The sequence below is a fragment of the Neurospora tetrasperma genome, assembly GCF_000213175.1.
Source record: "Neurospora tetrasperma FGSC 2508 unplaced genomic scaffold NEUTE1scaffold_1, whole genome shotgun sequence".
NCBI classification, from domain to species: domain Eukaryota; kingdom Fungi; phylum Ascomycota; class Sordariomycetes; order Sordariales; family Sordariaceae; genus Neurospora; species Neurospora tetrasperma.
Window position 1 is genome coordinate 4,994,027 of NW_009799099.1, and position 13,616 is coordinate 5,007,642.

At 52.6% G+C, this 13,616-nt stretch overlaps 2 protein-coding genes across 2 annotated transcripts; one reads left to right on the top strand and one right to left on the bottom strand.

Annotated features, from left to right (window-relative positions):
- Positions 1 to 660: 660 nt before the first annotated feature.
- NEUTE1DRAFT_77478 (1-aminocyclopropane-1-carboxylate deaminase) lies at positions 661 to 1,806 on the bottom strand (the record flags this gene model as incomplete). Its single annotated transcript, XM_009850200.1, has 2 exons — positions 661 to 1,552; positions 1,619 to 1,806. The coding sequence occupies 2 exons, from the start codon at positions 1,804 to 1,806 to the stop codon at positions 661 to 663; spliced, it is 1,080 nt and encodes a 359-aa protein (XP_009848502.1).
- Positions 1,807 to 7,765: 5,959 nt separating this feature from the next.
- On the top strand, positions 7,766 to 12,224 carry NEUTE1DRAFT_120418 (uncharacterized protein; the record flags this gene model as incomplete). The annotated part of the gene is made up of 3 exons (XM_009850201.1): positions 7,766 to 10,142; positions 10,251 to 10,432; positions 10,491 to 12,224. The coding sequence occupies 3 exons, from the start codon at positions 7,766 to 7,768 to the stop codon at positions 12,069 to 12,071; spliced, it is 4,140 nt and encodes a 1,379-aa protein (XP_009848503.1).
- Positions 12,225 to 13,616: the final 1,392 nt, after the last annotated feature.

Sequence of the window (13,616 nt, forward strand, 5' to 3'; positions counted from 1 at the left end):
GTCCGCGGATGGATTGATGGAGCCCCGGGAAAAAAAGACGCTGATGCAGGTCGGAGTTGCTATGACAAAACAAAACGGAAACCCCTCGGTACTAGTTTAGAGCCTCAAGAGATTAGAGATTAAGCCGAAAGTTTACAAGATGCAATGTTTCAAAGATGCAAGATCTCGGCAGAACCAAAGTCAGCTTCGGAATCCGCGCGCAGAGCAACTTGCCCCAACGTCGAGATGACACCACTGCATCCACCTGCATCCTCATTGCTGCTTCCCTTCTTCTCCAACACTCAACACAGCGATCAGCACTGGAGAGGAGCCCAGGGAGGGCAAGAACTCAACACAAATTTTGCTCAACGATAGCGCCGTTCGAGAGCTTCTTCAGTGGATCGATCGTTTTAGCGATCCCACCACGAACGAACGGGCGGGTCACCCCCACGTGCCCACCTCTTATGCCGAGCTTATGGGGCCATGGCAACTTCCGCCAAACATGCGTGATTTGTGAATGGCTTCCACTTTTTGTAGCATTCGCCGACAACTTGCATCTGGGCTTTGTAGGGTACGACAAGGATTGAGACTGGAGTCTTCAACTTTACCTGACTCATGTCAGAATAGAGTTTTGATCCCATCGAGAGAGACAGACTCCTGTACACTTTACTCTTATGCAGCTTATTCCAACCCCAAAGCGGAGTACGCATTCAGTGCCAGTTGCCCTCCAAGGTGCGCATACAGCACATTGCTTCCCGCGTCAATCTCCCCATTCTTAATCATATCCATCATGCCCGCCAGACTTTTGCCTTCATACACCGGATCGGTAATGAACGCCTCCGTCCGCGCCCCAAACTTGATAGCCTCAATCGTCCTCTCGTCCGGCACCCCATAAACCCCCGCATGGTACCGATCATCCAGCACGACATCCTCCTCCGTGATATCCTCCTCCTCCAACCCAATCTTGGCCGCCGTCTGCTTCGCAATCCTCAGCACCTGCGCTCTTGTCTGCTCAACCTTGGCGGACGCATCAATCCCAATCACCCTCCTCTTATTTACCTTGCCCAGCTTTTCCGAGTGGCGTTCCAACTTCTCAACCAACTTGAACCCGGCCACCATGCCCGCCATCGTCGACCCTGTCACCGCACAGACCACCACCGTGTCGAAATAAATCCCCAACTCCTCCTCCTGCGCCACCACCTCGAACGCCCACCTCGCGAACCCCAACCCTCCAAGGGGGTGATCCGACGCCCCAGCCGGGATATAATACGGCTTTCTTCCCTCCTTCTCCAGATCATCTTTGAGTTTCGCCAGCGTCTGCTTGTGCTCGATCCCGAACCCGGCTAGCGGTTCAAGACGGACGTCGGCCCCCATCAGCCGGGAGAGCTGGATGTTGCCGACTTTGTCGTAGCCGGGATCGGTCCAGTCGGGGACCCAGTGTTCTTGGACGAGAGCGGCGTGCAGGCCGAGCTTGGAGGCGGCGGCGGCGACTTGGCGCGTGTGGTTGGATTGGATGCCCCCGATGGAGACGAGGGTGTTGCAGCCTTGGGAGATGGCGTCGGGGACGAGGTATCTGGCCGGGCTTGTTAGTCAAGCTGCTGGTAGACAGACAGACAGACGAGTAGGTGGTGAAATATACTCTAGCTTTCTGGTCTTGTTGCCTCCAAAGGCAAGACCGGAGTTGAGGTCCTCGCGTTTAGCAAAGACATTGACTCTTCCACCAAGGGCTTGGGAGATGCGGGGGAGGGGCTGGATCGGAGAAGGTCCAAAGGTTAGCGGCTCCCGAGGGATGCTGGCGAACGGTTCGGGGAGTAGTAAGTCGGCCATTTCTTCGTGCTGAAACTGTCGTCGTCTTTGGTGATAATGTTGCCGTGAGTTTGTTGACCTCGCAAATTGGGAAAGGTAAGTGATCGCGAGACCTTATATTGCATGGCTTATCATCCAGCCTGTACGTTAGCCCCATGCCTCCCCCGCTCCTGGCTTGCTGCAGGGAGCGCACTCAGAACCACTGGAGGGGCGCCATCTTCCATCTTGACTTGGCTTCATGTCTTGGAGTATGTATACCATGGGCCACTGAGCCGCTTATCCGATATGCTTGGACGCTGTTGGTAGCAATAGCACCTTGGCATCATGCGAACCGGATAGACGTCGCTTTTATTGACCAAGCGTGGTTTAGCCTTGAGATTATCACACCAATATAACATGTCTCGTAAGCTTATCGTTGCCACTCAGCTACCGAAGCTCTTCAGCAGTAATGTGTATCGTTTCTTCTGTAAGGCTCTCGCTCCCGTGTCACTCAACAGAGCCTCATCGTTGAAATCGCATTTTGGAGTTCCCGACGTGTAGCGTCCATTGATTCGGACTACAATATATCATGCAGCAAGTCTAGCCTGGGTGAAGACCTCAGCAAGATACTGTAATGTCGGCATTTGGTTTGACTCATCCTAACCCCAAGGAGATGGTGCTAAACTCCCCGTTCTTATACGCAGTAGAAGACACTCACGGACACACTTGTCCAGAATACAATCATCCGTGACAGTCTCTCTCCTTCTCTCAGTGTCGATGCTGCTTTTATTTCACAGTCACCTCCACAATTCCCTTCAAGTTGTTTCATTTCACTCTAGACAACATGCAGTACTGTGAGGTCCCTTCTAGCCTTCTCGCCTTATATGATCTTCGTGAGATGACGGATATCCACCTATCACAGACCAACCATACAACAAGCCACAAGTATACCAAGATCTTGGATCCTGGCGGCGGGATTGAGCCTCCAAGTTTACCGAGTGAAACGTGATGGGACCAGGGGAAGGGGGTATCATTACTCCGAGTCACCATCACTAGACTGGAGGTGATGGTTGATCTTGAGCGCGTGATAGTAGTGTGGGATCTTCTTGTCTGTTATGGTTGTTCATTTACGAGCGACATCAACGGGCGACGAAAATGAGGAAAGCGCTATCCCAGTACTAACAAAGAAGCTGCGGCTCAATGTGAAGGGCTGAGATGGTCAATAATGAGAGTAACTGTGGAACGTAAAGTTATTATCACTACCTTGTTCGCGCTCCCTTTCGGTCTAATTTGCCTTTCCGGTCGCTGGCGATCACCAGGCTTCGCTCGTCCTCATCGTTCACGAAAACGGCCCTTCTTGGGCATACGAAGTCCGAAACCGTTCGGCGAAGCACTTTTCATCATGCCCGTCGACAGGGGCACTGTACTCATCTCGCCGTGACCGGGTCGAAGCCTGATGCGCGGCATGGAATTTTTCCCTCTCCGTTGACTCCTTACACAATCAAAGAGATGCAGAAATGCACAACGAACGAAAGCTTACTGCTCTCGGGCCCGTTAGTGCCACGCAAGCATGTCAGAGCCTTGCCCTTCATGCGTGAGTGACAAAGAAGAAGGAAAAGGCTGGACAAGCAAACATCCATCCTTCTTGTTTGACTTTTCCTATGCATCGTCTTGCATCCTCAACTGTGCTTGCTTGTTATTGCTCATCTAACCGCATTCCCAGCTTTACCTCTGTGCAATGGAAAACAGATTAGAACACGGGCAGCAGCGGGGAACAAAAGCATGGCAATCCACGAGAGAGCATGTTTGTTCCCAAAGTTTCCATCTTTGTACGACCAACGAGTACAATATCTAGCTAGAAGCAGACGGGAAGGATTGCGCCTTTCTGTCCGTGCATGGCTTTCCATGGCTAAATGGACATGCATGTTTTTGACGCTGCGCTTCATTGCGTTGAAGTATCCGTCCGTTGGCAAGGTATCTAGAAGTAAGTATGCGAAAACGGCCGGGTACATGGCGGGAGGAGACATGGAAATGTGGCTTATATGGAATCCAGAAGGGCGATTTCTTTTCGGGAATGCAAATCTTGGCGCAGGAAATATATTGAACAAGGCATCCAGAAGTGGTCGATAACTCTGACTCCATGGTCTTGTACCTTTTGGGGACTCCTTCTTGGTCGTCTTGGTGTTGTTTGTGGCTTGGTGTCTTCTATGGCAAACTCTCTTTTAGGAAGAAAGGTGGACAATGATATTGATTATTCCAAACATTGGCCGCACTTCCCGAGAGGCTTATGCTGTCATGCTCATTGAATCCGTCAGGTCGTTAGTTTGTGCGACCACCGCATTGTCGTGATTGAGTGTATGATGACTCTCTCTGTGAGCGCGAATGTCAAGGGGAGGAATTGGGAAAAGGTGAGTTGAATTGTTTGATTGGTGTGGCAGGGTATCGTCGTCGTCGTTGTCGTCGTCATCATCGGTTGTGCAATGGGGGTGAATTATTGTCCGGGGCTAGGCCGGGGATACCGATAGCAGCGATAAACGACTTCGTTAATGTCTGACGACTGACCCTGACGACCTTGTCGATATTTCGCCGTAATAATTTGAGGAGCGCGGTGGACGAGCCTGGACAAGTCTTTGACTGGCGGGAAGTGGGCAAGATCTGCCGTTTTGTATATTCCCCTGACGGGGTTCGGGCCTGCTGGTGGCCTGTTGCAAGATTGGCAATACCTTTTTCGGGACTCGGCAGTGGAGTTGAAGAAAGTCTCGGGAGCTTGACTTTCAACTCCGGGTTCCATTCCAGAGGGGAGCCTGAGGTTAACCCCACGATCAGGATTTTGGCAGCTTTACATAGTTCGTTCCCTTCTCTCCACTGCTCCGTACCCACATTCTTTGCGATATCCCCGGCTGGCCGAACCAAGAGTCGGTACCGGCATCGGTCTTTCCCTTTGATGGTACGGATGCGGTCTTCACTTTGTCCAGTTTTAGAGGCCCGTGCCGTGGTGGCTTCCATTCTTGCGAGATCAACATCCTCCCGGGTTGCCGACACGAGTTGAGAGTATGCCGAAGTAAGCAAGCAAGGGAATCCAGAGAACCTGATGCACGTGCGCTGATAAAGCCTTCCTCTTGCCTTGTGATCATCGACAGTCACTTATGGACGGTGGGACTGCTCTAAGCCGACGAGGGGTGTCGTGTCTTCCATGTCTGTGGGAAGATGTTGGAGGGACAGGCATCATGCCGGGGGAAAACAGAGGTTCATCTGAAGTTGGCGTGCAGAGGGGACGTGAAAGGGACATCCCGAGATTGTTTTTCGCTGGTGCGTCGCTCGTCACCGTTGATCAATGATGGCACCTTCTCCAGACTCCGCATTGGCATGATCTTTAAAGCAGCTGCAGGTCCGAGCACCACACTGCTCCCGGATCATGATAACCCAATGCTACCCTGAGGTTTTTGTCGACGACGCCAACTGTCTCCTGAGCAAGCCGAACTTTGCTTAGTTGTTTCGAGTATCAATAGTGGCGAATCTACAACGGCGAGCTTTTCTTTTTATTGCTTTTTCTTTTTTTTTTCTTTTTTCTTTCTTCATGCCAGACGCATCGCGCTTTTAGTGGTTAATGTTTGGTTCAATGACGATTTTAAACATTTTCTCTGCCAGGGGAAAAAGGACGAGACCGTTCAGTCACATTCGGGTACCTGGAATTCAACTTGACGGCGGACGTAGGGCAGGCACAGGACAGCCCAGGCACAGGGTCAGGTGTGCAAGGGGGCCCCTGCCGTCTTCAAGCTGATGATCCACCTTTGCCGGCTGGAATGACCCCATTTCACCAAAGTGGGTGGGCCTTGAACACTGGGCATCCCCACTCTCTTGAGGTGCCTCTTAGCTTCACAGTTTAATCCCCGCTGGAGGCAGGAGTACCCGGCACAAGCAGAAAGAGAAAGAGAGAGATGGGAGGTGAGAGGCATCAAGGGAAGGCACGGCTTGGGATCATAGGTATCAACAACAATGAGCAGACGGAACAAACAGTTCACGATACGATGACAGGCTCAGAACGAACAATACGAACTGTTAACATATTCCCGTGTAGCGAAATGTCATGGAACAATGAAGAGCAAAAAGAGTCAGGGAGAGCTTGGGCTAGCTTGACTAGCGCCAGGTCCCGTCCTGGAAATCAATGCTGTTATTGGGAGGAAGGGATCCTCAATCTCCATTTGCGCTGGAGCAATTATAGGTCCCGAAGTGGGTGAAACCAAACCGTTGCTGGACCCTCTTAACCCTCCGGCTTAACCCCCGAGCTCCCGTACACGTAACCTAGGTACCTGGGCCGGGCTCCCCCAAAAAACACAGGCAGGGTTGCAGTAGCAGAGTCAGGAACTTGTGGAATCTTAAATTCAATGAGGCAACGCCGTCGAACAAGGGAAAAGAGGTGAATGCCCCGATCCCCCGGCTTTTGAACGGGACGCCGCCCCTGAGCGAGGATTTACTTGCAGCTTGTCATCTCGTTCATTTCTCATCTTCCACCATCATCACCGTCATCGCCGTCGTTGATCACCCAGCTGCCGACAGTACGTATCGCTAATCTCGATTCCGAGACACTCTCGGGTAGTTGTTGGCACTGGGGAGGCCTTGTACCGAAACGGTACGGGAAAAATACATCATTGGCCACTGACAGATTGGGACTGTTCAGTTACCAAAGGCCGCATCTGGATTTCATCTCTTTCCTTGGTCCCGTCTTCCATTCCATCTTTCAGTTCCTCCTTCCCGCACCGGGACTCTTTCGACTTTCAAGTTGACGTATCATCCCTTTCGAACTGTCTATTACACGGCCATAGCACCATCTGTTTTGTACCTCTTCACCTATTCTTGATCCATTCACTATTTCTCAATTTGCGCCCTTGCGTTATCCACCCGCCGCCCTCTTTCGGTCATCAGCCAGTGGATTTTCGTGTAAATCCAGCACAGCATCACCCACCTCGTCCACCCATTTTCGAATTTGAGATCGGAAAATATCTCCTTGACTTTACACAACAGAGTCGGCAGCCAGGACTAATTGGTCCATCATCTCAAGGTGCGTAGTTCCATTAGTCGTCACAAGGTCGCACGGGGCACATTTGGGTCAGTCTGGAGGAGGGGGTCCGGGACATGTTATGTTGGCAAATACATGGAACCCCCAACGATAGGGGAAAAAAAAAAAAAAAAAAAAAAGGCAAAAAAAAAAGACCAACGGCTGGCTGGCTCGTCTGCTTGCATCCCCACCTGTTTTGTGTCGGTACCGCAGAAGAGGAAGCGTCGAGAGATGATGGGATATGGTTGATGGTTGCATGGCCATCCGAATCTCCCGTTATTGTTTCGTTGCAGAGGACGTACAAGTCCAGGGTAGATTCCTCTTCCCAACACTCAGCCATGTTTGTTGCATCCAGTGCCGCTTGGTCGCATTTCTAGTGTACGGACTGAGGTTGAATTTGGGGTTGATACGGCAGCACCGAGTTGTTCTACCTTGGCGCCATCTTACACCATCTTCCTGTTGCCCAAGCCATACATTGGCTATATACTACTCCTATACTCCCATACTCCCATCTTCATTCCCTCCCTTTCCCGCCAACGTGTTTCAGCCTCGGCGCCTTATCCTCCATGCCTCTTCCATCTTATACGTCAACAGCTCTATGTCAATGAGTAGCTCAACTAACGAATCAGCGCACAAAAGCAGCCTCCCGCACGCTCACCTGCGAGATATATCGCCTCTTCTGGATACTTCCTGGCCCTCTGGTCTCACCCTACCACCCACTCGCCATACAATATCCAGCCGCCCCGGCCTCTTGCTTGCTCACTTCTTGCGCATTTTCCAACACGACGAATGCTCGGCCCTGTTGTGCTCCCCCGCTGGCCTGACGCCTCGTCGCGCTAGCTACCTGTCGTGTCGCCGGAACACCAGACGACCTGCATCCCGCTAGATTAGCAACCCCCTAATTCACCACACAAAGACCAGCTGCATTCTCGCGTGTGTACGAACATGGCTTCCTCGTCAGACCAAACCATGTCTCGGCCGGAGTCGGCCATCATTTCTCCCTCGATAAAGACGCATTCCCGCTCGAGGGCCCTGAGTATATCGAGCGACAAACCGTCTACCATTGCGACCAGCTTCATGTCGCCTCCGCTAACCGTGTCCCCTGAAGCGGCCTTCATCGCCGCCTCGGCCGCCTCACAAATCATCACCAACGACCACGACAGCCATGCCGACGCTTGGCTCGATCAGCATGGCATTGAGCCTTCCAGCGAACCAGCAGTCGTTTCTCCAGCCGCCCTACAGCTGGTCAATAATTTTCTCGATCATCTGCTGTTCAACTTCATATCGGTTGCGCGCTCAGCTACGCTAGCTGCCCTTCGTGCAGCCATAACCGAAGTCCTCAAGCCGAAACTCGCCAAAGATGTCATCAGCCAGGCGGATGAGGAGTTGCAGGAATACATGGGGGACACTGAGGAGGACATACCAGATCCCAGCGCAACCAAAGACTGGGACTTGGAGCTGATCTGGAAACAGACTCGGCTACGATGTATGGTATACTCGTCACTGGGTGACTTGGAAGAGGAGGATGAGGACTATTATATGGAGAAGGAGCTTCTGAACTCACGGCAGGAGGATCAGTCTTCCGAATTGGTGTCTTCTGCTGCCTCCGTATTCTTGACCTCGATCATTGAATATCTCGGCGAACAAGCGCTGACCATTGCGGGGCAGGCCGCCTTTCAACGCATTCGTGTCAAGTACGAGAAGGAGTTGAAAGAGGGCCTGCGGAAACACGGCGTGGCAGCAGAACAGATTGTGGTGCAGGAACACGACATGGAGCGAGTCGCGCTTGATCGTACTCTGGGAAGACTGTGGAGGACGTGGAAGAAAAAGATCAGATCACCCTTGATCACCAATCTGGACAGAGGCTTGTCCCACTCCTTTTCGAGAGACTCGATGCGCTCGTCTCGTGGAACACCGACGCACCTGCGCTCATCTAGCGTCACAGAAACCCCAGTACCCGAAACCATTCCAGAGCCTACGAACGGAACAGGAGCCAAGGCTGATGCGAACGAGACCGGGACAAAGGAGACAGCCAAGGAGGAAACGGTGGAGGAGTATTTGATTGCTGCAGCCATTCCTCTGCCAATGGGTGAGAATGACGTCGAAGAGATCGAAGGTATTAGTTTGTTAGCTCGTTCTCAGAGCAGGGACGGAGCAAAAGAGAGAGCAGCTCGCAAGAGGGCAGTGCGGCCAAAGAGCTTGATGGTATGGCCCGTGACCAAGCCTGCCAACCCGCCCACTCCCACTCTGTCGCCGTCGCATACTCCTCTGTCAGCGTCCAAGAAACGCTCTAATTCACTCCCAACGCCTATTGCCACTCCCAGCGGTTCGCCTGTACGAGCGGATCCACAAGCGAGCGAACTTGCACCCCTTCCCTCAGCTGTCGAGAGGAATTTCGAACAGTCTCGGACTTCAGATGACACGCAGCCGGTTCGGGACGAAAAGTCAGACAACCTCAAAGGTGCAGAAATGAGCCGAGTTGGAGCTTCGCTTGTGGGTGCCCCCGCCTCCTCACAGCAGGCTGAGACGAAGCCTCGAACGCAGAACTCTGGCAATTCTGGCACCGAAGATGAGGTCAAGGTTAGCGATGAAAGCGAGTATGACGATGAGTTTATGGACGAAGAACCACAGATTCTCACCTCATCAAGGATATCCATCTCTGGCCGAAGCTCATCTCCGGCGGTGTCTGAGCAAGGAAGACCAGCACCCATCATCACGACGCTGGGAAGGACTAGAACGCCCAGCATCTACTCGGCACGCTTGATCGAAGTAACCAGTCCTCGCAGCCCTGGCACGGCCGCCCGTAACAGCCCAATACTAGATTCGAGCGAGCACATGCGCTTATCCCGAAGCAGTAGTCTCAGAACGGCCTCAATCACCGAGGAACGATTGCGACATTCGCCGGACAGTGCATCCGGGGCACGGATCTCTGGGCACGGCGGTAACAAGTCGGCGTTGTCTGCTCAAGTCGCCCCCGAAAATGTCTCTCCTGTTACGGATGATGGTGTTCTCGAAGCGATTCCCGAGCCTCCTTCACCAGATGAGCTTGAGGGTCACGATCTTTCACGTGGTTCTAACCCCTTTGTAGGCTCAATTGTTGAGCGTGGGTCGCCCGGCTCATCTCCCATCCGCTCCACGCCCAAGATTACAACCCCCACTAGTTTGGCTGGGACATTTTACTTTGAGGATAGGCCCAAACCGCCTCCTAAACACCACGCTCAAAGTCGCCCAAGGGTCTCCGTTGTGCCCGAGATGCCTGATCGGAGTTCCATCAGAAGGAGTCCCAGCAACCATTCCACGGATGATCGACCGACTTCGATCGGTAAAATATCCGTGCAACGGTCTCGTGGTCGCAGCCCATCTGAGACAGGCTTCATATCTCGGTTCCCGGAACCGCCGAAACCTGGTGTAATGGTGCGACACGAAACAGCCAGCTCGATATCGTCCACATCGACGAGGTCGACGAACAAGCTGAGGCTGGTAAGGACTTCAGAGGAAGGCTCGACGGCGGGACAATCTCGGCAAGATGTTGCGCGAAACTTTGAAGAGCTCATCCAGAGCGATCAGACCATCCAGTTCACGCTAACGCCCGAAAGCATGCGAGACATTGACGTAAGTTGGATCTCATTCGTTTAACTAGCGCCCAAAAGGCTCGGATATTAACTTCCAGAAACAGTCTCAGTCAACGCGGTCCGCCGGTAGCGCCATCCTATCTGTTAAAACCAGGAAGAGCCAGGATTCCCGTCGCGACTCAGACCGGTCTCGATCATCGTCGTCTAATCGCAAGAAAGATGCCAAGAAGGACAAGGGTGCCCATTCGCAGCATCCCTTGCCCGAGTCGAATCGCAACAGCAATCACAGCACAGCATCCGGCCCGATCCTGCATGCAATTCCACAACCCCCACGTGCGCACCCGCCGCAAGCGAGAGATCCGAGAATAGCCCGAGAGTCGGTAGCTGATTTTGCCGACTTCATTCGCGCAACGGGTCCTACTGGTATTAACACTGCCGCCATGAACCGTTCGTCAGGGCAGCAGAGCGGACTCCGGAATGTCTCCGGGCCTGTCTCCCCTCCTTATGTTCCCCTTATTACTGAGGCTCCCCGACCTCTCACAGCCCGACCGCTCACAGCCCGTGATCCCCATACCGAGGCGGACGATAACTCAGATCTCATCGACTTCATCCGACGCGGCCCACCTACCGCGGGCAATCCACGGATCCCGCAAGCAGTTGCACCTTTGCGGAGCACGCCGGACTCCGATCAGATGTCTACCCTCGAAGCCGGCGGTAAAGCTGCGGATGCCCAACTACACGACGTCGACGTTAGAAACAGCCAGGCCTCGACTGATCTCGCCAGTAACTCAATGCATTCGCTCCAATCATCGGTCAACTCGCAGAGTGCTCTGCTCAGCAAGAACAAGTCCCAGCCTACCACTGCCACCGGGCGATTTGAAGGAATAGAGGAGGACGATGTGGTGATGCCAATGCCATCAGCTATGCCGCAGCGCAAGCGCCGCGGGCCACGCGACCCATATGCTATCGACCTTACAGATGAGGAGGACTTTGATGAGGATGATGATTACCCGGTTAAGCCCAAGCGACCTCCGACAAACGAGGAGAGCTTGATGGACTTTTTGCGAAACGTCCCCCCGCCGCCGGAACCCACTGTCTCTCGCGTGGTGACCTCACCAAAGCAGCCGCAACCGAAGAAGAAATCAAGCGCCACGAGCTTGATGTCACGATTTACTAGACGCGAAAACAAGTCGAATGCCCCTCCAAGCTCGTCCGGCAGCATGAGCCCTCAAAGCCCCGCAAGGCCTATCGAATCCCGAGGTCTCAGCAGACGCGCCAGCGCCAGCAGCGGAAGGGGCTACACCCCGATCCAAGTTCACATGCCCCCCGGCGTTGATCGATATGCACCTTCCTCCGTCAATCACAACCCAAACATGCCAATGTCAAGAGGACGAGGCATGTCACAATCAAGCGGTATCACCGCTCCGCGCGTAGCCACGAAGAGGTTCGAGCCAAGGGACGCCTACGTAGCTCCCACGTCGGAACTCTCGGATCTGGCTTCATTCCTGAAGAACTCGACGCCGCCGCCTAGCATGGGGGCTGCGGCGCCGTTCGATTTTGGCGGGCCGCCGCCGCCGACTGCCAGTGCCACGGGTTCGAGAGGGGGGGATGGGGCTGGGGACTCGAACAGTTTCTCGAGGGTGTTTTCGAGGAGGAGTAGGAAGGCTAGCATTGTTTGAGCGACATCTACTACCCGTTTTTTTCTTCTGTTTTTCCAAACTGCATACACTCTACATCCCTTCTACCAGTGTCTCTTCTGGCATAATTGGGCTGCGCATCGCATCATCATATAATCTAGGCAGATTTTCTTTTCTCATTATTGATACCATAACAGACGGAGGGTTACCTTTGCCGATTGGTTCTTTTACTCGTTTTGTATCCATGGTCACAAAGCGTGGGGTTGGGAAAATCATGGTATATGGGTAGTGTCTTGTTTCTTGTTCCTTCTTTTTCTCCTTCACTTGTTGAATACTGTCTTGGATATAGGGTTGGTGGAGGCGTTGGATGACTTGTACTTGAAGGTCATGAAGAAGCACGGAAGGAAGGCGAGAAAGAAACGAAGAAGGACGACGAACGTTTAATGCGCTGCTTTTGCACTATTTACTGGTTCGTCTTCAAGTACAGATGTACTGCGTGATGCGTGAAAATCCATCTTGGTGACCCTGCTATCGGACTCCGGTTAAACGACGTACCATACATATCTCACGTCAACCGTATCCCTCCCTCCGTTCAGTGGTTAATCACGGATTCAGAAGGTGATACCAAATTGACCACGTGCGGTTTTGATGGTTACAGAAAGCTGACCACCATGCCATTATCTTTACTTATTACACACGGCACCGTTGTATCTCTTTTGTCTCATCGGTGAGATGATTGTGTGGAATGAGAGTATGTAAGACGGAGAGGATTGGTGGACCATTGAAGATGTTGATGAACTGATCCAGACTGGCATCTACAAAGGCAAAGGCAGCTCCTCGCAACTCTTTGGCTCAGTTCTCGGTCTTCGTATTCAGAATCCGAATTCCCCATAAGAAGCGGAAGGATAGGGTGCAAACTCAAAAGTGAGTGGGAGGGCATTTCGAAATCTCCGTCAGTTGTACTCCGTGATCTTCGAACATTACCTCGTACGGAGTACATCTAGATTTCCGTGAAAGGGTCAGTACTCACTAAGTACTAACGATAAATTGCGAGTGGTAAACTCTGCACCAACGAATGAAGCCCGTCGTCGTCGTTGTCGTCGTTTATCTGTAGCTGAGAGCACTATTTACTATTTAGCGCACCGTCCAATAGGTAGTGTTACGAACTATTTGAATGGTACGTACGTGCCTGAAACCTAGGCCAGCTGGGTACGACCCGCTTACAGTTTTACTACTAGTCTCGGCAAGGTCACCCCGAACCAAACATAGCAAGCATGACTTGCGGAATGCGAAGTACATATGTAGGCAATCTTCGGACCTTCTAGAAATAGAACATCAATGAACGGAGGAAAAGGATCTGGATTCACTCGATCAAGTCAGGTCATTTTCCTGCACGCTTGCGCTTGACGCACGCTTGGTGCCTGTCCTGTCGGTCGGTTGGCCCTGTCAACAACTCTGTCACACCATGTGGTTTTTCTCGGCACGGTCGGGTACGGAGCCTAATGAGGCAGTCGGTTGCGATGTTACAGCGGGAATAATGGCGTGGTTTGATAAAGGCTGTCGGGGGAGAGATAGGACAGTGTTAAA